This window comes from Hemiscyllium ocellatum, chromosome 10, assembly GCF_020745735.1.
Source record: "Hemiscyllium ocellatum isolate sHemOce1 chromosome 10, sHemOce1.pat.X.cur, whole genome shotgun sequence".
NCBI lineage: Eukaryota > Metazoa > Chordata > Chondrichthyes > Orectolobiformes > Hemiscylliidae > Hemiscyllium > Hemiscyllium ocellatum.
In genome coordinates, this window is record NC_083410.1 from 35,223,111 (window position 1) to 35,248,185 (window position 25,075).

The following is a 25,075-nucleotide window of genomic DNA, read 5'->3' on the forward strand; positions in this document are numbered from 1 at the left end:
ACAAGCTATTCATTTAGAATTTGAAGTAATGATAGCTAACCTGTTCATCCAGCTGTAGCTCTAAACGTTGTATGATATCATCTTTTTCTAGTATAAGAGTTTCCAGCTCCTGACAGCTCTTAAACAGCTTATTCTCTGATTCACCAGTCTGGATGTTGGCTACTTTTAGCTTCTCTTCCATGACACAAACCTAGGAACAAAAAACCACGCACAAAAGAAATGCAATAAAATTCTTCATAAAATGAATTATAAAACGCAGCAGCCATTGCTGCTGTTGAGAAGCCATTTCAGGAAGGTTGGCTAGTCCTGCTAACTCATGGCAAAACTCTGCTGTCCGAATGAGAGATTTCACTTCTGATCTCAAATTCCAGTAACATCTCAATTGGACAGTTATTTCCTAGTATTTTAATGTGCTATAGCTCCATGCCAAAGTAAAATCCAGACACTGATCTTCCTGAATGAAATCATCACATTTTAAAGAATGACTTCACTCAACTGCTTAGTAATATTTTCCCTTTGTAACCAGGTGGGAAGCAAATGTTTGCAGCTGTTGTTTCTTAATCACCACTTGCAGTTCTTTTACTAATACTTTGGTTTTGTTGGTTTGTATCTGTTTACGTCTAACGCTCTGTTATTATAGCAGCACAGTAAAATGATTAATTATCTGCAGACAAGTTTAAAAATACTAAGAAGACAAAGAAAATGGTCTAAAATGTAAGCAACTCCTTCTCAATACAAATGGTGATGGCCACAATTTTCCCTTCACTTTTGTGTTACACTTTCCTCCAAAATTTTTCTCTCTCCTTCTAATTTCTGTTTTCATCTCAAACATTTCTCTTCTTTCCCCGCTAGCGAGCAGATAGCTAAACAGCAATCATAGAAACCAGAATGCCGAAAATAGATGTCAAATACTGCTACAGTACATCATGTCGTAAATCTTGAGAACCATAGTCTTTTAAGTATAATTACTTGAAAGTGTTTATCTTACTGTCTTAGATCAAGCTCCTCAGCATAGGAAGTGAGCTACACTGGCTGGGAGGACCTGTTACAGATCGCCAAATTGCAATGTTTCCAGAATGTGGACAGAGCACAGCTAAAGGTGAGGGGATGAAATGCAAAAAGGCAGGCAAATGCAGGGATGCTTTGCTGGCTAGGCTGAGAGTGAATGTGCCCTTTGTCAGCAAGCAATGAGTTTTGGACACAGATTTGGACTGATCTGGACCATGAGCTAAGTGCACAGTGCTTCTGCATTACAATGATCGTTGCTGGTGCAGCCCAAGGTACAGTATTGAAGTGCAGAAGCTTCCTGTAGATAGGACGGACACGTGTCACTCGAGTTCTTAGAGGCTGACACATATGGGCTGCATGTGGCCAGTGCCCATGGGCTGTGCCTGCAGATGCTCTAGTATCCATGCCAAGTTATAAACAAGGTGAGCTGGGTGATCATCAATAAAACCAGCAATAAACTGCTCAATTGGCAATTCACCCCTGCCGAACAAGAAATTTGTCACACCATTTGGAAGAAACATAAAAAATGGAGTGAAAAACTCCAGATGTCGAGACTGACATCACCAGATTTCTTATCTGATTCAATCACAAATCTTGCCATATGCCACATTGCTCAGACCCTTATAAGATTCTGCCTGTTAACTTTCTTCCTCTCTACAAATGGTGTCTGACACACTGAGTACTTCTGCCATTTTGTGTTGTCTTACTCCAGGAATAGAAAGGTAATAATTACTGCCTTTGTCTAAATATGTGTAATAATTGTTTCCAGGTGAGGTTAAACAAGAGGAGAATTAGGGATCAGAAGATTATAGCAAGTGTTTTAAGTTTCCTTGTGGGATTAGAAGGAACAAGAGTGTGCATTTGGCTAATCAAATGTTTAAGAGCAGAGCAAACAGAATGTTAAGCTCACATGGACAATCTAGACCAATCCAAATGGATGTCAGGAGTGATAAACGCTTGGTGTCATCAGTGTACGCTGTAGTAAGATGGATCCATGAGAGAGTTATAAGTGAGGGTAGTTTTTTAATTTTGGTTTGCCTTAATCAAGAACAGTTGTTAATTGGCGGACTGAGAGATTCAGGGCGAAATATTTTTCCAAATCAGATATGCAGACTTGTTTCTAAAACACCAGTGTTATTTCTCACCTAAGTCAACCATTCCTGCATCAGATAGTCGTAGTATGCTTGCAAAAATAATCATGTTAAGCATAAAGCTGTAACACTTAAAGTCCGTGACGATACAACATAATCTATGCCATAGGTGAGGAAGAGGTATGTTTGCTTATACACCACCTGCTGGTAAGCCTTCTCAGCACGACGGTTGGCATCAATTACTTGTCTTTCCAACTGTTGCATCTGGAAAGCAGAAAACACATTAAAATGTGAAGGTAGCTACAATATTAATTCTATTGACACTTCCTAAAATTGTTTAGAAATATTGGTGGTTTATTTTCCGCAGGAGAAAACTTATGGATACTGATAGAGTCAGGAAAGGAAAATTGAATAATCCAACACTTATAAAAATGTTTGTAGCATATGGTTCAAGATAACTTTTTAAACACATAAATCAATGTTACCAGTTTATGTGTTAAATGTAGTTGCGTTTTGGCATTTCATACCAGGAACTATGCCAATTATTTTTCTATTTGGCAATTCAGGCTATATATAATTATATTTTTCAGGCATTATTCAAGGTTGAAATTAAGTAACTTTTAAAAATTAAAGCCTGCATTTTATGAAAGTACTGAAAGCAGTTCCACAGAGCTCAACTTTGGAGACTGCATTTCAGTACATGTGAGGCAGTACTACTTTTTCCCACTGAATGGAGTACCACTTTGAGGGATCCTCTTTTTTTCCCCCCTATGCTTTCAGAAGTGCTGCTGGTGGTAAGCAAACACTGTGCTTTAAATCCACTCTATAACATAACAAAGTAATACACAGAACTGCTTCACAATGCAGTAGTTCTGCAGAATAGAGTGTGGCTGGCAATGGAGTGTAAAACATAAAAGGGAGTTAATGAAGTATGTCTCCAAATTCTGACACTGCAGAAGTATAGCATTGGAACTAGTTTAAATGATTTTAGAGCTCCCCTCTCACCCATACCGTACAATTTTTAGTGATGAACAATTGCAGCTTTCTTAAAAGTTGGCAGATTCATGTCATAGATAAAATGATTATTCATAAAATGGGGTCAGCTTTGAATAATGCAAGCCATTTTTTGTAGAGATCTAACAAATTATAAATTTCTAAATGTTAGTGTGCTTTATTGTTCAATTCATGACTATTTGTTGCAGAGATAGTGAAAGCAAAATAATAAATAGAATTTATATAAAATCAGAACATTTTGAAAACAGAATTGGAATGTTAAAATTATGAATAACTGTGATAAAAATGATAAAAGAGATGTAGCATAAGGTTGGAGTGGTTTGGCGTCTTGATATTCCTGATTACACAGGGAAGAAAAGTAATGATCTAGTAGCAGTGTTAATAATTGACTCTACTATCGCGAATTTCTGCTACTGACCAGAAAGACATCAGGAATGGTTGTACACGTACACCTGGCCTGAACTTAATGGCCAGCATATGCACTATTGATTCTGTCGTTCCATACAGCAGTTGAAGCATCAATGTTACAGATGTAAATTCCACTTTGGATTTCTTCTTCATTATGATAAGCAAAACATAAAAATATATATTGAATATAAAAAATGAAAATAGTAATTTTCAGATTATTACAGTAATCTAGTGTAATCCATTAATAGAAAAATAATTGATATAGTTCCTGGTATGTCTTTCAGATCACTGATCAATTGAGATGAGATGGAGGTAGAGATTGGAGATAGTTCAAGGAACTACGCAACAGTATGGTAATAATCATTTTTTAAACCATTCCAAGAAAAACTGGAACAAATATAATGCATACAGTCAGAGTGGCTAATGCTTTTTAGCATGCATCCAGGATTCTTCCCTGGACTATTTCTATGTGCAATGACACAAAGCAATTATCAAGAGTAAACTTGAAAGATAGCTATACAACTTGAACAAACTAAACAGTAGTTAACATGGCTTCAGATTGGAAAAGTCCTCCCTGACAATATCTTCTTAATTTCTTCATGAAGGTTCTAACTCAGGTTGACTAGAGGACTGGGAAGGTTAGATGCTAAGAGGCTGTTTCTTCAGGCTGGATAGTCTAAATCCAGAAGTCATAGTCTTGGGCTAAGGGATCGGCCAGTTAGATTTGAGACAAAGATGAATTTATTTACCTCAGAGGGTGAATATCTTTTCTGTAAAAGATACTCTGCCACATAAAACAGCTATGAGATCTGCAATTAAGAAGACTGTCATCATCAGTTGGCGTGACGATACTGTAACTTGGTCTGTTCCAAACCCATAAAATAAACAGCTTATGAGACCTTGTTTTTCATTAAAGTTGGAACAAGGTTAGATCTCATGGGATATAGGGAGAACTAGCCATTTGGATACAGAACTGGCTCAAGGGTAGAAGACAGAGGATAGTGGTGGAGGGTTGTTTTTCATATTGGAGGCCTGTGACCAGTGGAGTACCACAAGGATCGGTGCTGGGTCCTGTACTTTTTGTCATTTACATAAATGATTTGGATGCGAGCATAAGAGGTACAGTTAGTAAGTTTGCAGATGACACCAAAATTGCAGGTGTAGTGGACAGCGAAGAGGGTTACCTCAGATTACAACAGGATCTTGATCAGATGGGCCAATGGGCTGAGAAGTGGCAGATGGAGTTTAATTCAGATAAATGTGAGGTGCTGCATTTTGGGAAAGCAAATCTTAGCAAGAGTTATACACTTAATAGTAGGGTCCTAGGGAGTGTTGCTGAACAAAGAGACCTAGGAGTGCAGGTTCATAGCTCCTTGAAAGTGGTTCGCAGGTAGGTAGGACAGTGAAGGCAGCGTTTGGTATGCTTTCCTTTATTGGTCAGAGTATTTTGTACAGGAGTTGGGAGGTCATGTTGTGGCTGTACAGGACATTGGTTAGGCCACTGTTGGAATATTGTGTGCAATTCTGTTCTCCTTCCTATCGGAAAGAAGTTGTGAAACTTGAAAGGGTTCAGAAAAGATTTACAATGATGTTGCCAGGGTTGAAGATTTGAGCTATAGGGAGAGGCTGAACAGGGTGGGGCTGTTTTCCCTGGAGCGTCAGAGGCTGAGGAGTGACCTTATAGAGGTTTACAAAATGATGAGGGAAATGGATAGGGAAAATAGGCAAAGTCTTTTCCCTGGCATCAGAGAGTCCAGGGCATAGGTTTAGGGTGAGAGGGGAAAGATATAAAAGAGGCCTAAGGGGCAACTTTTTGACACAGAGTGTGGTACGTGAGCTCCCAGAGGAAGTGGTGGAGGCTGGTACAATTGCAACATTTAAGAGGCATTTGGATGGGTATATGAATAGGAAGGGTTTGGAGGGATATGGGCTAGGTGCTGGCAGGTGGGACTAGATTGGGTTGGGATATCTGATCGGCATGGATGGGTTGGACCGAAGGGTCTGTTTCCATGCTGCACATCTCTATGACTCTATGACTTTAATTGAAGCAGCATGAAGGGGTGGGGTCAAGTTGCCAAAAAACCAGAATTTTAGTTTAACTTTCAGTAGCTGTTGAGGTTTGGAAACTGCTATACATCTCTCCTTGCTACAGCAAAATGCTCGAGTTCCCTCCCTGATGTTCTGTCTTCCTCGACTGGAGAAGTGAAGTGAGACTATTTTACTGAATTTGCCTTTATTTATGGGATGTTATTATATTTGAATAGTTGATGTTTAGTAATTATATAATCTATTATTCTGTTAAGTTTCCAGTAGAGTTAAGTTATTTCAATTCTTCATTCTTTTGTTTGTATTTTAAGTAGAGAGTGTAAAAGTAAAGTGTATTTTGTTTAAAGTCTGATAGTTTGACTAATCAAATTGTATCCAGAACACAACACTTTTCATTTACATTTAGAAATATGAAAAAATTTAGGTCTAGGCTTTTTTCTTAATATATTTTAAGGGGGTTTGGTCTGGTCCACAATCGTTGGGAAAGCATTACACCAAAAAATAGTATTCTTGAAAAAAAATGACATTTTGTCAGTGCTTCTCTGTTTACTCTCATCAGGGCTTGCTCATGAAAAACAATATAAAAGGGGAAAAACATTTATATTGCTTGAGAAGACAGTGCTGAGTGGTCAGCAAATGGGCTCTGACTAGTAGACGTGCCACCATTTTGATGAAAAGCACTTAAAATATGTTATCATTTTTGGAAGTTGGATTGATTTAAAGAATATGGAGATGAAGTTCTTACTTTGAAGTCAGAAAAGTCATTGTGGAGCAGTGACCTAAATGCACCAGTTCCAAGAGACATGTGAGTGGATGCATCTGCAATCAATGGCTTGGAGTGTTAATGGGTTTATGACAAGCAGCATAAGCACATTAACGTATGAGATTTGTTTTCAGTTTGGTTTAGAAAACACCAGATTCTTAGTTGAAAGGAATTAATAGTTGTATTCAAAAGCAAGTTCTTAGTTTCTAACCTAGCAGGAGTCTGTTTTGTTCATTTCAATTCAGAGGAAACCAGTTATTGCTGCAGCTGTGTTTGTATTCTAGTTTGTGAAATTTCTGAGGTGGGAGCATTTAGGATAGAAATCTTCGGATTGTTAGGATTGCTAAAGTTTAGACAATGAGAATTGTGAAAGATTTACGCCATCAGACATGGAGAGGAATTGTAAAATGGTCTCTCCAGCTCAATAAAGAGCAACTGGAAGGCGTCACTTTAGCAGGTGCTACGTTGAGATAGGGACATAATTTCCCTATACTAGAGTATGTACTAAAGAATATTGGGAAACAATTCAAAACTTTTTTTAAATGGTTCTTTTAAGATCCTTCAAACCGTACTTTAATTCGCTTGATTTGTTTGTTTTCTTTCTTTTGTTCGGTTGTTAAATAATATCTGTAGACTTGTGATTATGTTTCAGTGATTACCCACCATGTTAACTAACAACTAAACAATTCAATATACAGTATATCAAGTCAGATTCATTCTGCATTCTAACTGATGATTAATGACATTTAATTGGTATGTTTTGTATGGCAACATCTTTACCAATTAGAATCCATTTGCCAACTAATCAGCACTCTTTCTCTTCCCCTTTACATTAGTATTCTAGCAAATGTCCTGAAGGTGAAAAGTCTTTATAAAAAGTGCTTCTTTAACAATGCTCAAGTTTTCTACTACCAAACAATAACTCATTATTGAAATAAGTCAGATGTGAACATGAACAAATTCTATTTTGCACCTAATTTGAGGAATATGTTCTCAGTAACATGCTAAGAACATTAGGTTTGTGTCATCAATTCTGATATTGTCTTCATTGCAGCACATCACACTAAATAAAATGATGTTTAGACAGCTGTTGCAATGACACTGGAGGCTACATCTGTACAACATATATTAGAATCAGCAAATTATGAAACACAAATAATACCACCCACTGGATTTGCCTTAGATTAATGCTAACATGCACACATTATAATCTTAAAATGCTTTCTTTTTGATGGTTTGCTAAATTAAAAAGATCCTTTTTTCACACTTTATATTCAAGCAATACCTTTCAAATAATGGAATCTAAACAACAAGTATCTATTGTTGAAATTCAAACAAACAATTAAACTAATAATGAACTTTCACTGTGATACATTATATAGTCATGATTTATTTTGTACTCTTCTCAAAGCAAATAGGCTTGATCTGATATAAATAATGATTATTGTTAAGTTAGATTTTGTAGTCAATGGCAGAGTAATAGCATTCATTGCTGTCTTTGAAGAAAGTTGCCCACAAGGGTCTAACAATTTCAATACCACAGATTGTCCTTTTCCTGATGTGCATTTGAATTTCACACAAAGCAATCTTCAGGCACCCATCAACAAGGATACCATCAAGCAGGGTAAGTAACCAATTAGATTGAAGGATTCTCACAATTGTAAATCACGAAGTAAAATATTATTGAATCCATTTACTTCAAATTATATTTTTACAGATACAAAAATTAATCATTGGAACATTCACACAAGATGAAATTAGTTTAAAAAGTTACAAATTATGTACAATATTAATAAACTTTCAGAATTGGTGAATAATTGGCAAATGAAGTTCAGCACAAATAAACATGAGCAAGCTCGTTTTGGTAGGAAGACTAAGTAGATCACTTATTACTTGCAAGATGTAAATCTGAGTAGGGTGGAGTAACAAGAGAAATCTCCAAGCACAAATACTGTAATCACTAAAGGTTGTGTCACAAGTTAGCAAGGCTTTATAAAATGCACATCATTATAAAACACTTTTTTTTCATTTTTAGAGGGATAAAATTGAATAGTAGGTACATTATGCTGAACCAATGTTAAACCTTAGGTAGACCCCATAATTAGACCCCTGTGGTTCTATCATTATACTACGAGAAGGATATAGAGGCATAGGAAAGAGTGCAGATACAATATACAGGGATAATACCAGAAATACACAAGTATACATATCAGGAAAGAATTGACAGGCTGGATTGTTTCTCTTGAGACAAAATCTCTGAACAGTGACCTAATTGAGCTCTTTAAAATGTCATAAGGTTTTGTTGGAGGAGATACATAGAGAATTTTTCCTCTTCTGGGGAAGAGCATAACCAGAGGCCATCAGTACAAGATAATCTCCAAGGAAGCCAATAGGAAATTCAGAAGGAACTTCAGCCAAATAGGGGCAAAAATGTGAAACATGCTACTGTAGCGAGCAGCTGATGTAAAGAAATTACAAAGATATATATGAGGGAGAAAGAAATGGATTGTTACAATGTTACATTTTTTCATGAGAAAAGTTTTGGAGGAAGTTCAAGTGGAACAGAAACATTATTACAGATTGGTTGGATGAAATAGATTAGATTAGATTCGATTACTTACATAGATTAGATTACTTACAGTGTGGAAACAGGCCCTTCAGCCCAACAAGTCCACACTGACCCGCCGAAGCGCAACCCACCCAGACCCATTCCCCTTCATTTACCCCTTCACCTAACACTACGGGCAATTTAACATGGCCAATTCACCTAACCTGCACATTTTCTTTTGGATTCTGGGAGGAAACCAGAGGGAACCCACGCAGACACGGGGAGAATGTGCAAACTCCACACAGAGTGTTGCCTCAGGAGAGAATTGAACCCGGGTCTCTGGCGCTGTGAAGCAGTGGTACTAACCACTGGGTAAAAACAATGACTGCAGATGCTGGAAACCAGATTCTGGATTAGTGGTGCTGGAAGAGCACAGCAGTTTAGGCAGCATCCGAGCAGTAAAATCGACGTTTCGGCCAAAAGCCCTTCATCAGGAATACAGGTAGAGAGCCTGAAGGGTGGAGAGATAAGTGAGAGGAGGGTGGGGGTGGGGAGAAAGTAGCATAGAGTACAATAGGTGAGTGGAGGAGGGGATGAAGATGATAGGTCGGGGGGGGGGGGGTGAGTGCAGCGGGTGGAGTGGAAAGGTGGAAAAGAAGATAGGCAGGTAGGACAAGTAATGGGGGCAATGCTGAGCTGGAAGTTTGGAACTGGGGTGAGGTGGGGGGGGGGGGGGAAGAGGGAGAAGGGGAAATGTGGAGACTGTTGAAGTCCACATTGATGCCCTGGGGTCGAAGTGTTCCGAGGCAGAAGATGAAGCATTCTTCCTCCAGGTGTCTGGTGGTGAGGGAGCAGTGGTGAAGGAGGCCCAGGTCCTCCATGTCCTTGGCAGACTGGGAGGGGGAGTTGAAATGTTGGGCCACAGGGTGGTATGGTTGATTGGTGCGGGTGTCCCGGAGATGTTCCCTAAAGTGCTCTGCTAGGAGGCATCCAGTCTCCCCAATGTAAGGAGACCGCATCAGGAGCGACGGATACAATAAATGATATTGGTGGATGTGCAGGTAAAACTTTGATGGATATGGAAGGCTCCTTTCGGGCCTTAGATGGAGGTGAGGGCGCTGGTTTTGCAATTCCTGTGGTGGCAGGGGAAGGTGCCAGGATGGGAGGGTGGGTTGTAGGGGGGCGTGGACCTGACCAGGTAGTCATGGAGGGCACAGTCTTTGCGGAAGGTGGAAAGGGGTGGGGAGGGAAATATATCCCTGGTGGTGGGTCTTTTTGGAGATGGCGGAAATGTCGGCGGATGATTTGGTTTATGTGAAGGTTGGTAGGGTGGAAGGTGAGCACCAGGGGTGTTCTGTCCTTGTTACGGTTGGAGGGGTGGAGTCTGAGGGCGGAGGTGCGGGATGTGCACGAGATGCGTTGGAGGGCATCTTTAACTAAGTGGGAAGGGAAATTGCGGTCTCTAAAGAAGGAGGCCATCTGGTGTGTTCTATGGTGGAACTGGTCCTCCTGGGAGCAGATACGGCGGAGGCGGAGGAATTGGGAATACAGGATGGCATTTTTGCAGGAGGTAGGGTGGGAAGAGGTGTAATCCAGGTAGCTGTGGGAGTCGGTGGGTTTGTAAAAATGTCGGTGTCAAGTCGTTCGTCATCTGTTGGCTAATTGTTATGCCAAATATCCTATGTAATCCTACATATTTATGACAACAACATCCATATCATTAAAATAAAGATTTTAGATTTAGATTTTCTTGTCAAGTACAGAAGTACAGTGAAAAGTGTATAATGTTGCCACACATGGCACCATCTTAGGTACCAAGGTACCTAGGTGCAAAAATATGTAGGTACAAAAGAGTAAGAGAAATGAGAATCAGAAACTTAAGCATTACTTTATGGAATAGTAGAAAAATAAAGAAATAGGGAAGGTAATGTTATAGTCTTTCATAGCTTAAACTCAGAAAATAAAGAAATAAAGTTAAAAGTTCAACAGAATTTGATGAATCCTCCACTTAACTTGCTCTCCAGGGAGACCTCAGCTCTCTGTTCTCAATATTGCTGCTGCTGCTGATACCATTGCCGCTGCTGAAACTGCGGCCTCTCCGATCTCCCCCGGTGCCTCGGGAACATGCCCAGGCAGGATTCACTCACACTCCAAGCTGAGACATCACCATGACCCACTGAGAGATTGGCTGACATGCTGCCGAGACACCAGGCTGAGAGTCGCTGAGAGACCAGGCTGGGACTTACTACTGGAAGGTGAACACCAACAGGGGGATTAAAAAAAACCAAAGATTTTTTTTAGATTAGATTACTTAGTGTGGAAACAGGCCCTTCAGCCCAACAAGTCCACACCACCCCTCCAAAGAGCAACCCACCCAGACTCATTCCCCTACATTTACCCCTTCACCTAACACTACAGGCAATTTAGCATGGCCAATTCACCTAACCTGCATATTTTTGGACTGTGGGGGGAAATCGGAACACCCGGAGGAAACCCACACAGATACGGGGAGAATGTGCAAACTCCACACAGACAGTTGCCTGAGGCAGGAATTGAACCCAGGTCTCCTGTGCTGTGAGGCAGCAGTGCTAACCATTGTGCCACCGCATTATGATGAAATGTGTACTAAGAATACAAACAAGTATTCATTGGCAACAATTTCAACAGTAATGACTGCAAATTTAATACTATCTTCAAAGTTACAGCATATGAGTAGTAAAGAAAGTTGGATGAAAAGAAAAGGAAGCAAATCTGCACATTGGATTCCAATACCTTATAGGATGTTCTGCCCCATCGCCAAAAGCCTGGAGGTGTACAATCATCCTGTTCAGCCACACAAAGACTTACATTAGAAACTCAGTAGACATCACCCTCTAATTGAGGGCACCCCCTCCTAATGACAGGAGCTGTAAACCTCCTGAAGTGGCTTCTCAATAATGGCAGGTTTCCCTGCATTTGAGAGAATTTTTAAAAAAAAACTGATGTTCACTCTTTGTTTAGAAAAGACTTAGTAAATCACTTTCATTCTGAGGAGAACAGTCTACAAACTTTTATATTAGTTCCACTGACATTGTGAATAAATAGCAAGAAAATTATTTGCACTATTGAATAGTAGGTTTATAAAAACAAAAAATACAACTAAACATTTTAATAAAAAAAAGTTTCCTTGCTAATATTGCAGTGGAATATTATACAACTGTCATATTTGTCTTTTCTGTCCATTATGTTTGCTCTTTTTGCCATTTGGGAACAGTGCCAATCATAATTAAATCAGCAAATCTATTCAACATGAGGATCAGACCAGATCCAAGTTCGGTTGGTGAATAGGTTCAGATCTTCGAGCAGAAAATATTCATCTCACTACTGACCTTTCAGCTTATCATTCTCATGTCTATGCTTTTTTGTTTCTGGAGTTACTTGTGGAAGAACAGAATCATAAACATTGTATGAAAAATGGAACACAAATTATACTGGAGTAAAATAGGTAAAAACAAAACAAACAGGTAAACCAGAAATTGAAGTCGAATTTAATGCCCTCTCAAGGTGACATTAGAAGCACAGGGCTTTAATTCAGGCCAGAGAAGATGTGGATGAGACCCTTCATCTTCCAGCATCTGGCCTGAACATTTCCATATTTGCAATGTTCATCTTTTCTATCTCACAGTCAATGGAGGTCCTAAAGGAGGAAAACGTATACACACTTAAGGACCTCACTGTATGCATGGAATCAAGTTACAGCTTCTCTCCTGCTGTGTTATAATGTTTCTGACCAGGGATTAGAAAATATCCTCATCCAGTGATAGTCATCATGTAGGAAGCTCAAAGAAAATTCTGTTGTATTTTGAGGTAAGGAGAGGTAAGGGGATCAGCATCTATCATTCGATGGTACCCAAGTTCCTGATTCAGAAACCCAAGATCGGACAAGGGAGGGAGGGAAAGGGACACAGCGCACTCGTTCCATTCTCCTGATCTTTCTTGCATCTGCCCAGACCCTATCCCAAAGCGAGTAAACCATTCCCAGAGTTAATGTCTCTTGCTGATCCAGGATTATTGGTCGGGTGCATTGTCAGTAGCTTTTAATCACTAGCTTGTGACAATGATGCCAAAGAGGAGCTGCCAGTATGTGACCAGCTGGCAGCACTTGACTGTTGGAATTTTGACCTCCAGAGATCTTGATCCCGAGATTGGTCTTCCACTTAATAGGGAAGAATTTTCTCAAAAGGTGATGATGTGAGGCTCTCTCCAACTTTCCATCCAGCAGGACCGATCACGTTACCAGGATAAAAAAGAAGTTTCCAGTTTTCCAATCTTTAATCACTTTGTCCTTTTTCACCTTGTACTATTAATCTCAAAGAAACGTCATGAATATTTGATTGGTTCAGAATTATAATTACTACATTTTTATTACACAAATTCTTCCAAATGTCAGTTGCATGACAATGCCTAAAGACAGTAAAAATCCTGCACATGTTTCTAAATGGTCCCTGGTACAAGGTAGACGTGAAGTATATAAGATGACTGAGACTACTTCATGCCATTTGTAGGCTTTAATGTCGTCTCTTTCTGGGACCACAATTTGAAAGAAAATTAACAAATGATGTGTGAGGCATAATGTTTTTGCTCACTAACTTAGAAATCAATACAGGCAGTTCTCGTATAAAGCATGTTTCGGCAGCATGATTTGGCTATAACATAGTTGAAGAATTCGGGAGCGGTATTTTTGAGAACGCTTAGTTCTGTTCACAATAGCATGATTCCAGCAGCAATCCTTTTACATGCTTTGTTTTGCCCATGCGCCGAACAGCTGCTGACAGAGCATGAGGTACAGTACTATACATTGAGCAGCTACATCCCAAAAATTAAAGTAATGAATGTTCATTGCTCTCTCCGAGACAAGAATATTCTTGTATTTTTCCTACAGGACGGCATTACCCTTATATATACCATTTGCCTTTCTTATTGTTTTTGTACCTGCATATCTCACAATTTAAGCTGTCTCCCAAGAAACAGTCAGAAGATAATCAACCACAGCCATTCACTTCTGCAACCACAATTGCACCTGAAGGTGGTGATAATGATGATGATGACCCTCTGTTCCTGCATTTACAATATTTTTTCAAGGTAATGTGTGAAATTTACTTTGGTTTTGTTAATAGATATGATTTAAACCTTGATTTAGGCTACTCTATACTTCGGTTAGGCTTCTGGGTGATTTTTGTGTGATAGTAAGTGATATTTTTGGTCTGCCTCTAACCCCACATTTTCCATAGGCCACATTATTTCTATTAAGTGATTTTCTATTAAGTGGAGTTTTGCTGGAATGCAACTATGACGTTATAGGAGAACTACTTGTATACTTCTTCACAGAAGGTATGCCAATGCTTTCTCTGAATCAATTAAAGGTAGAGCCTAAATATTTGATCACAGCCAAAATTAAGCTTATAGGACTGGGGTAGATAAGTGCAGCCATACATGCACCAGGACAGATCTGTCAGATGATAAAGGTGTTCGCTTGCCAACACCTTCTGAGAAATTCAGATGTTCACTGAGTGACTATCCAGAATGAAATACACGGAGCAACTGGCCAGTTACTTTGCCTAAGTTGTTCCAAGGTATCAAGAAGTTTGGACTTCAACTTGTGTCAAAGGCTTTGTGCAGTGCATAGTGAGCACTTTGTGTGCGTCATCATCAACAACAGGCTGAAACTCAATCCTGTTTCTGAGAGCATATTACTTACAATTAGTGTTTCACAGAGATACGTATAGAGGGCTCAGCTTTTTACCATATATTATGAAGACCTAGATGAAGGATTAGTGAGCTCCATATCCAGTTTCGTCAGTAGTGTTAAGTTAACAAATGTGGTAAGTTGCATAGCTGGGTAGGAAGTCACAGAGATACATTAGAGAAGTGCACAAAATTGTGGTAGGCACAGTCTTTTTATGAGCAAGTTTGGAGGTCCACTTTCTTTTAAGTCACTTCAGATCCAAGAAAGACAAATTGGAATATTTTCCTAATGAAGAGAAACTGAGAATTGTGGAAGAAAAAAAAAGATCTGTGTACTCAACTACAGCGATCGCTGAAAGCTAGTTTAATTAAAAAGGTATTTGCAAAGATAATTGAAATGTTTTCCTTTATCTCAAGGATGTTGATCTGTACAGAATCTTAACCGGTTGCTGTCTAGAGTACTGGCTATTAATTTTTGATCCTGCATTGGGAGAGTAGCGTTGAAATGTTGGCTGGGGCTCAGAGTTTGGGATTGGTGCAGAGGCTGCTGGGTGAGGTGGTGAGCTGGACAGAAGGCGTGCCTTGGTGCTCCATCACTTTATCTAAAATTTATAAAATCAGGCACGGTGGCTCAATGATTAGCACTGCTGCCTCACAGTACCAGGAACCTGGGTTCGATTCCAGCCTTGGGCGACTGTCTGTATGCAGTTTGCACATTCTTCCCATGTCTGCGTGGGTTTCCTCCCACAGTTCAAAAATGTGCAGGCCGGCTGAATTGCCCATAATGTTCAGGGATGTGTAGGTTAGGTACTTTAGTCAGGGGAAATGTAAAGTAATAGGGTAGGGGCATGAATCTGGGTGGGGTACTCTTCAGAAGATCAGTTGTTGGGCCAAATGGCCTTGTTTCCACACTGTAGGGATTCTATGATTCAGCTCCCAGCTCTCATTCCTCACATGTACTTAACCTCCTGACTATAATTCATGCCAATCTATGACTCCACCCATCCCCAAAGACCCTCATATCTCCTTGTCTACCTAAGCCACTTTATTCACTTCCATAGACCCATCACATCTTCTATTCAATTTCATGCACTTCTACCATACCCATGGTCCTTTATAGACCTTATGCAAACTTAGTGCCTTCTCATGCCAACCTTTGTCCTTTTCACCCATCACCATCCCAACTTCAAAGTTTGTGAGAAGATTTGTAGCCCGGGTGCTCGTTGTTGTGGTTCTGTTCGCCGAGCTGGGAATTTGTGGTGCAGACATTTCATCCCCTGTCTGGGTGGCATCCTCAGAGCTTGGGAGCCTCCTGTGAAGCACTTCTGTGACGTTTCCTCTGGCATTTATAGTGATTTGTATCTGCCGCTTCCGGTTGTCAGTTCCAGCTGTCCGCTGCAGTGGCCAGTATATTGGGTCCAGGTCGATGTGCTTATTGATTGAATCTGTGGATGAATGCCATGCCTCTAGGAATTCCCTGGATGTTCTCTGTTTGGCTTGTCCTATAATAGTAGTGTTGTCGCAGTTGACAAGCAACATGAATTCGACTGGGACAACACTACTATTACAGGACAAGCCAAACAGAGAACAGCCGGGGAATTCCTAGAGGCATGGCATTCATAATCTATTGCAGGTTTTGTTTAGGGCAATGTGGATTTTCCATGAAGGCTATTTCAACGTTTGAGTCCAGCAGTGAACATAGCTTTCCTGTTCAGAGTTAAATTTGTGGGTGGCATGGTGGCATAGTAGTTAGCACTGCTGCCTCACAGCGCCAGAGGCCTGGGTTCAATTCCCACCTCAGGTGACTCTCTGTGTGGAGTTTGCACGTTCTCCCCATGACTGCGTGGGTTTCCTTTGGGTGCTCCGGTTTCCTCCCACAAAACAAAAATGTGCAGATTTGGTGAATTGGCCATGCTAAATTACCCATAGTGTTAGGTGAAGGGTAAATGTAGGGGAATGGGTCTGGGTGGGTTGCGCTTCGGCGGGTTGGTGTGAACCTTTTGGGCCGAAGGGCCTGTTTCCACACTAACTAATCTAATTTAATCTAATCCACAGATTCAATCAATAAGCACATCGACCTGGACCCAATATACCGACCACTGCAGCGGACAGCTGGAACTGTCAACCGGAAGCAGCAGATACAAAATCACTATAAATGCTGGAAGAAACATCACAGAAGCACTTCACAGGAGGCTCCCAAGCACTGAGGCCGTCACCTAGACAGGGGACGAAATGCCTGCAACACAAATTCTCAGCTCGGCGAACAGAACCACAACAACCATCCCAACTTATCCAGTGTCCACCAGTGGCAAACTGCAGGACCCTTGCTGAATTGAAACAAAATAAAGTTCCAAGTGTCTGTTGAAGGCTTTATTTAAAGAAAAACTCTTATTCACAACAATATGCTCCTTCAAGTACATAATCTCCAAAAATTGCAAATATTCAAGTGCTTAATCCCTTATTAAAACAAACATTTAATTCAAGTGCTTAATTCTTTATAGTGTCTAGAATTATGTGCAGTAATCATTTCAAATTGTGAAACTGCAGACACCTACTCTGATATTGGAATGTTGAGAGATCAGTCACGCAGCCCTAGTTTACTGATAAGTAGTCCTTCAGCATGAGAACAGACACTCCAGTTTTTTTTAAAACAAATGTACAAGGTTTTAAATACCTTGATAGCTCCTTTTGAAGTTCTCTTGGCATTTTCATCCAAATGAAATTTCTAATGGGGTTGTGCCCTTTTAAACACATTCATGTCTACTTCTAACAATTGCACAAGATCCTTGTGAAATTCCACCCGTTCCAACGGATATCATATCATTCCCAAAGGGGGCCTGAGAACCCATATAATTGTTCTATGGCCATAATTAAAGACATATCTTCCCTCTCTAGAAGGGTAGCCTCACCTCTAATAGGCTCCAAAAAAATTAGACCTGTTTCTGCCAGGTCTAATCACAAGACCATAAGACATAGGAGTAGAAATTAAGCCACACAGCCCATCCCCTTGTACCGAAGAACCTAATCGATCTCAGTCTTAAATATATTCAATAACCTGTCCTCCACAGCCTTCTGTGGCAATGCATTCCACAGATTCACCACTCTCTGGCTGAAGAAGTTCCTCCTTTTCTCCATTCTAAAAGGTCTTCCCTAAGGCTATGTCCTCGGGTCCTAGTCTCTCTCCTACCAAAGGATAGATCTTTCCAACATCTACTCTGTCCAGGCCATTCAGTAATCTGTATGTTTCAATTAGATCCCTTACTCATCTTTCTAAACTCTATTGAATATAAACCCAGAGCCCTCAATCATTCCTCATATATTAAGCTTTTCATTCCTGGGACCATTCTCATGAACCTGCTCTGAACATACTCCAGGACCAGTACATCCTTCCTGAGATATGGCATTTAAAACTGCATACAATACTCCAAATGTGGTCTAACCAGAACTTTACAGAGCCTCAGAAGTATATCCCTGCTTTTATATTTAAGTCCTCTCAAAATAAATGCCATTATTGTATTTGTCTTCCTAAGTACTGACTCAACCTGCAAGTCTACTATGCGAGAATCCTGGACTAGAACTCCCAAGTGTCTTTGCACTTCAGACTTCTGAATTTTCTTCCCAGTTAGAAAATATTTCATGTCTTTATTCTTCAAACCAAAGTGCATGACCTCACAGTTTACCACGTTATATTTCATCTGCCACTTCTTTATCCATACATGTTGTAGTTCCTTCTCTTAGCTAAAGCAGTTACTTGTGGGCATCTACCTCCATGAATCACAATGTGCAATCTGGAACCAGACCTCACTCCCCCGCCATCATCACGAATATTGTAAGGGCCATAGTCTAGATTGGATCATCCAGATTTAAGCACATTTTTCACACTGAATTGCCATCATTATGAAAATTCAGGCCCTGGTGCTTAGATCTGGAAGGAGATATTGGCCTTGGAATGTGTATAGTGTGGAGTCGCCAGAATGATAACAGGGCTTAAAGGTTAAATTGAGAGTAGATTCCATAAACTTGGCTTCTATTTGTTTGAGTTTAGAAACTTGAGTGGTGATCTAGTTGAAGTGTTGAAAATAGTAAAAAGGATTCAAGAGAGTGGATACAGAGATTTCTTCCCGTTTGCGATTCTACTATTAAAACTAAATTTTAAAGTCATTCTGGATTGAACTAAGCACAGTTCAAGTCCATAGTTCTCTCTTTCAGAGTATGGTAGATGTTAATTTATTTGAAATTTTAAATTCTGAAATAAATGGATTTGAATTTGCTATGAATATGAATGGATTTGTGTCATAGATGCATAAATAGCTACAGATCAATAATGATGTAGCTCTATGGCAGAAAAACACTTCAGGTACTGAACAAACAACTCCTTCCATTCCTTTCCTTCCTGTGTTAAGTTCATATGTGGCAGAAATTTAAAAGTGTTACAAATACTTTAAGCAAGGTACAGGCCAATAGCCAATTCAACAATTCACACACTGCTGTACACATTCTTTCTAGTGATGCATGAACTAGTTTGACTTTGACTCAGAATGCTCAATTTGTTTTTAGTTAAATGAGGTACATTCTTAGAATTTCTAATTTGAATGTTGATTTAAGCTAATGGAAATATGGACGACAGAAAGCCTTCACAGTACTAGTAATTGTTATATTGTCATGAAGGTTCATTCCATACTGAACATTTAGACTTTGTGACATAGTAGGTCAAGTAAATATTACCCTATAGTAACCTCTCAGGGTTTCATAAACCAATGCTCTCACACAAAACTTCAAACTCCAATGAAGGGTTCCTTGTTGATCTTTTAAAAACTCCTTCATTGCATTCCATACTCTGCCAATTACTTCACCATTCCACAGATTCCAATAGCAACTTCATACCGATAAAAGGATTGCTACAAGAAAATATTCCTCTTCATCTGTCAAAAAGGACCCTGCTATTTTATTGAAAACGCAAATGATGCAAAACATTTGACATTGTTTGACTTGTGTATTAATTCCCAAGTGTATGAATTGTAGTCAGGATTGTGCCAGTCTCTATTCTCTACTGCAGTGTGCGACTTGATTATTAATTTTTGTACAAGATATGCCATAGCTTTTAATTGTATAGTTTCACCTTTGAAGACAAATTAAGTTGCAGTCACAGGGATAGAGTATTCCCGTCCACGTGGAGGTGGCTTGCGGGGTGGGGGGATACATGGGTGCAAAGTTGCACTAAGTAGTAGTAAGATCACATGCTTCCTTACATCATTTGCTCAGGTGGGAGTGCAATTGTGACAGTAATCCATCTGGCAAAAGAGGGAACTCATTTAACTGAGAAGCCAGTTTACGTTGATTATTGCAATAGCACAACAATTTTACTCAAAGCTGAATTCAACATTCGCACTGACTGGAGGTGGTTGCTGGTAATCAAGCCTCACTACTCTGCTTGTTGCACCCATTAGTATTAACGTAATAATTTAATCATTAAAATGGTGAATTGCTTCTTTTTTGTAATACTATTCAGATTAAAAGAGACGGTCACCAATCTTTTTTAATGAACTCGCAATAATCCATTTATTATAACAGTATTCTTATTCTTAAAACAAGTGTCATACACTGTCAACATGAACCTAATTGATCTATGCTGAACTACAGACTGGAATTAGAACTGATATCCATGATCCTAAACACAGACACTCTCACACGATGTAAAAGATAACAAAATGCAGAGATGATGTGTTTAAAAAAAAAGGCAAAAGGAAAGACATCCTTGTTGGCTAAGCATCTGAAAACAAAGGATAAAAATGTGCTTAGTTCTCATGATCCACTGGGTCTTCTGGTGATGAAACTGGATCTCTGTCAGATGTAGATTGGTGGATGATCTTCAGTTCATATTGAAATTAAGTTAATCTAAGTGTTTGGAAAGTGACCATTATTTCTCCTTTAAGGGTTCATAGGATCGTCAGAAATATTGATTTTTGGAAACTTTAATTCCCAGAATCTTGATCCTAGAGAGGGAGAGACATTTGCAACTCCTGGTGTTTCTTCCTTACTTTGGAAGAAAACAAAATCCAGAAAGGGTTGCAAGGCAACCATTGGAATACAGGACCCATAGTCTTTTGAAAACCAGAGATTTTCCAACAAATAAGTGCCATAAACCCTATTGCTTATCTTCCTTAAAACTTAGCTCACCTTTTCTCCAAAGTCAGAGTCAATGAGATGCACAGCACGGAAACAGACCCTTTGGTCCAACTCGTCTGTGCTGAAACCGATAAACAGCAGGCAAATCACAATACTCATTAAACTCCTGACTTGATTTCCAAGGAACCACTTGGAAAACCTTTTCAAATTATACAATATACAAAAAGTTCCATATGTTTCAGTTTTTCACATAGCCCTCAAATATAAATCTCCACTCAATGCTAAACATTAAAATATTAGCTTTTACTTAGAACCATTAAAAGCACTTAGAGCTTTCCAGTATGCAGAATGCATGTATTAAATGATCGTTCATTTAAGTCTTGAAGGCAGCCATGATTGGCTTGTACAGTGTTGGTTAAGAAGTTGATTCCAATAAAATAAACATGACTGTTGGAATACAATTATATTTTGTTATGGGGTGATAAGATGTGCATTTGCATTTTGAAAATACAATCATTTTGAAAGCTTCCAAACTTTGCTTGATTTCTATTGGATGAACTTACCTTCCCAGAGAGGTGAAGAGACAGAGAGGTATTTGGTTCAACCATCACTGCAAAATCCAGGTAAGAGGAAACAGTAGTACAGATACTTAAAAGTCTTTTTAAATGATTAATTATAAAATTCCAGCAAATACATTGCTACTTATTGCAATTATCAGGATTGAAAGTTAGAATTTACTAAAGTCCAAGGAACTGAACATTTGCAAATTGTAAAGCTTTCCTCCATTTAGAACAATGCTCACCAGAAATCAAAAATAAACTTTAAGGAGTGATTTGCCATAACTTGAGCCAGTTTCACAGTCCATGATGACAACATGATAAGGCAATCATGTGACTGTGGAAATCAAAGCCTTTGTAGTTCCAGAATAAACATAGATCTCTTATCTACACATTATATTGCTTCCTTTACGATGTAAAAAATCATCAAATACACAGTCACTAAATGTTGAGCTGTACAGTTTATATTCTTAACTCCTTGTTATAGGGCCAATTATCAGGATTGAAAGTTAGAATTTACTGAAATCCAAGAATGTTAAATTAATATATTGTTAAAGGTGAAATTAAGAAGGCAGAAATTATTGTACACTTTGGTTGGAATGACATTTTTGGGGAAAAGATTAAAGCAGTACATAGTCAATTTAAGATGTTAGGTCAAAGATATATAAAAAAAAGAATCTTAAAAGAGTAATTGGTGGTTTACTCCCAATGCCAAACTCAAAGAAGAGAAGGAACAGAAGGTTAAGAGGAGATAAATCAATGGCTGAAGAGCTGATGAATGGTTCAGGGATTCAAGGTTTTGGACAACTGGAATGCTTTTTGGGATAGAAAAGACCTGTTCAAAAAGGATGGGTTTGACCTAAACTGGAAAGATTAGCAATATCTTAACAGGGAGATTTGCTCATTGCATTAAGGGAGACCTTATACTGTTAAGGCAGCTGGAGGGTGGCGGGGTGGTTGGTGGAGAAATTCTAAGTAGCAGTGTAAACAGAAGGATTGATGGGGAAGGTTCTGAATGTGAGGAGAAAATGCCAATTATAAAAGACAAGCGAGAGTAGAGTATGTAGTAATGCTGAAGAACTAAATTGCATTTATTTCAATGCAAGGAATCTTACAGGTAAGGCTGATGAGCTCAGGACATGTTTAAGAATATGGGATTGGATGTCATAGCTACTACAGACACTTGGCTGAGAGATGGACAAGACTGGCAGCTCAATGTTCCACGTTTTAGATGCAATAGGATGGATAGAAAAGGAGGCAACAAAGGAAGATGGGGGAGTAGGGTTTGTGGGGAGGCAGTCATTTTTGATTAAAGAATACATTTTGCTGTAATTAGGAACATACTTCTGAAAAATCATCCACTGAAAATATATGGGTAGAAATTCCAAATAACCAAGGAAAGGTCACTTTGATGGGGTCATACAAGTAAGTATAGTAAGAGGGAAATTGAGAAACAAATATGTACGGAGATCAAAGATTTATGTAAGCATAATAAGGTTGTAATAATGGGGAGTTTTAATTTTCCAAACATTGACTGGGCTACTATAGTGTTAAAGGTTTGGATTGTGAAGAATTTGTCAAACGTGTTCAAGAAAATTTTCTTTATCAATATGTAGATACTCGCATGAGAGAAAGAGCAAAGTTAGATCTTCTTTTGGTCAATAAGCCAGGGCAGGTGACTAATGTAAAAGTGGGAGAAAACTTTGGGCTAGCAATCATAATTCCATTAGTTTAAAAATGGTTATGGAAATGGATAAGCCTACCATAAAAATTAAAGGTTTTAATTGGAATAAGGCAAATTGTAATGGTAGGAGACAAGAACTTTCAGAAGTTGAGTGGAGTAGACTGTTTGCAGGTAAAAGGATGTCTGACAAGTGGGAGATATTCAAGAGTGTGATGACAAGAGTTCAGAGGCATTGTGTTCCTGTTAGAGTGAAGGGTAAGGCTGGTAAGATTAAGGAACAATGGTTGAATAAAGATATTGAGGTATTAGTCAAGAATAAAAGAGAATCCTATTTTAGATATAGACAACTTGGTTCAATTGAATCGCTTAATCAATATAAAGAGTGGAGGGGTATTCTTAAGAGAGAAATCAGGGAGGCAAAGAAGGGATATGAGATAGTATTGGATTATCCTTGACCTTATCTGCCAAAGAGATTCTACAAATATATTAAGGGCAAAAAGGTAACTAGAGACAGTGTAGGGCCTCTTATAGATCAAGGAGGTCATCTTTGTGTTGAACCCCAAGAGATAGGAGAGATAAATGAATATTTTGCATCACTTTTTACTGTGGAGATGTTTTAAAAACAGTTCACAATACAGAAGAGGAAGTTCCAGAGGACTTAGAGAATATAAAGATGGATATATTTTCAGGACTTGATCTGATGTATCCCAGAAGGTTATGGGAAGAAAGAGAGGAAATTACAAGACCCCTTGCAGAAATGTTTGCATCATCTATAATTACAGGTGAGGTGCCTGATGACTGGATGGTGGCTAATATTGTAACTTTGTTTAAGAAAGGTTGTAAGGAAAAACTGGTGAACTATAGACCAGTGCGTTTGACTTTGGTTGTGGGTAAACCATTGGAGATGATTCTAAAAGAGGATTTTCAGCATGGTATTGTAGGAGGAAAATAGTGCCTCACAAACTTGATTGAGTTTTTTTAGGAAGGTACCAAAAAGATTGATGATTGCAGACCATTGGAAGTTGTTTATTTAGATTTTAGTAAAGCCTTTGACAAGGTTCTGCATGGTGGCCTAATTGGTAAAGTTAGGTCACATGGGATTCAGGCTGAGCTTGCCAATTGGATACATAATTGGCTTAATGGCAGAGACAGAAAGTAATGGTAGAGGATTGCTTTTCAGACTGGAGACCTGTGACCAGCGGTGTTCCACAGGGATCATTTGTGGTTCCTCTTTTGTTTGTCATTTATCTAAATGATTTGGATGAGAATATAGAAGGCACGGTTAGTAAGTTTGCGGACAACACCAAAATTGGTGGCATAGTAGACAGTGGAGAAGGTTTTCTAAGATTACAAAAGAATCTTGAACAAATGGCTCAATGGGCTGAAAAATAGCAGTTGAAATTCAAATCTGGACAAATGAAACGTATTGCACGTTGATACAACAAATAAATGTACAGCTTATACAATTAATGGTCGGGCCTTGGGTAGTGTTAAAGGACAGAGGGACCTAGGCCTGCAGGAAGATAATTTTTGGAAGTTTGCATCACACATAGACAGGGTGGTTAAAAAGACATTTGGCACACTTGCCTTCATTGCTTGGTCCTTTGAGTATAGGAGTTGGGAAGTCAAGCTGAGGTTGTATATGACATTGGTGAGACCACTTCTGGAATATTGTGTCCAGTTCTGGTTGCCCATTTATAGGAAAGATATTTTCAAGCTAGTGAAGGTTCAAAAGAGATTTACCAGGATGCTGCCTGTATGGAAGGTTCGAGTTATAAAGACAGGCTGGCTAGGCTGGGACTTTTTCACTGGAACGGAAGATATTGAGAGGTGATCTGATAGAAGTTTATAAAATAATGAGAGGTATGTAGAGTTAATGGTAGTTATCTTTTCCCTAGCATGGGGGATTTCAAGACTAGGGAGCACTTCTTTAAGGTGAGAATGCAGAGATTTTAAAAAAAAAGCCATGAGGCAAATTTTTTTTACGCAAAGGCTGGTTCGCATGTGAACTTCTTGAGAAAGTGGTGGACGCAGGTACAATTACAATGTTTAAAAGAGATTTGGATAGATACATGAACAGGAAATGTTTGGAGGGATATGGGTCAG

General features: G+C 39.1%; 1 protein-coding gene across 1 annotated transcript in view; it reads right to left on the bottom strand.

The window, feature by feature from the left end:
* The window catches only part of plekhh2 (pleckstrin homology domain containing, family H (with MyTH4 domain) member 2), a 114,205-nt gene that overhangs the window by 67,604 nt on the left and 21,526 nt on the right, over positions 1-25,075 (bottom strand). The window contains exons 3-4 of the mRNA XM_060831396.1: positions 2,301-2,363; positions 41-190 (exon numbers count right to left, since the gene is read on the bottom strand). Coding sequence (XP_060687379.1) covers positions 41-190; positions 2,301-2,363 — 213 coding nt within the window. The remainder of the gene's footprint in view (positions 1-40; positions 191-2,300; positions 2,364-25,075) is intronic.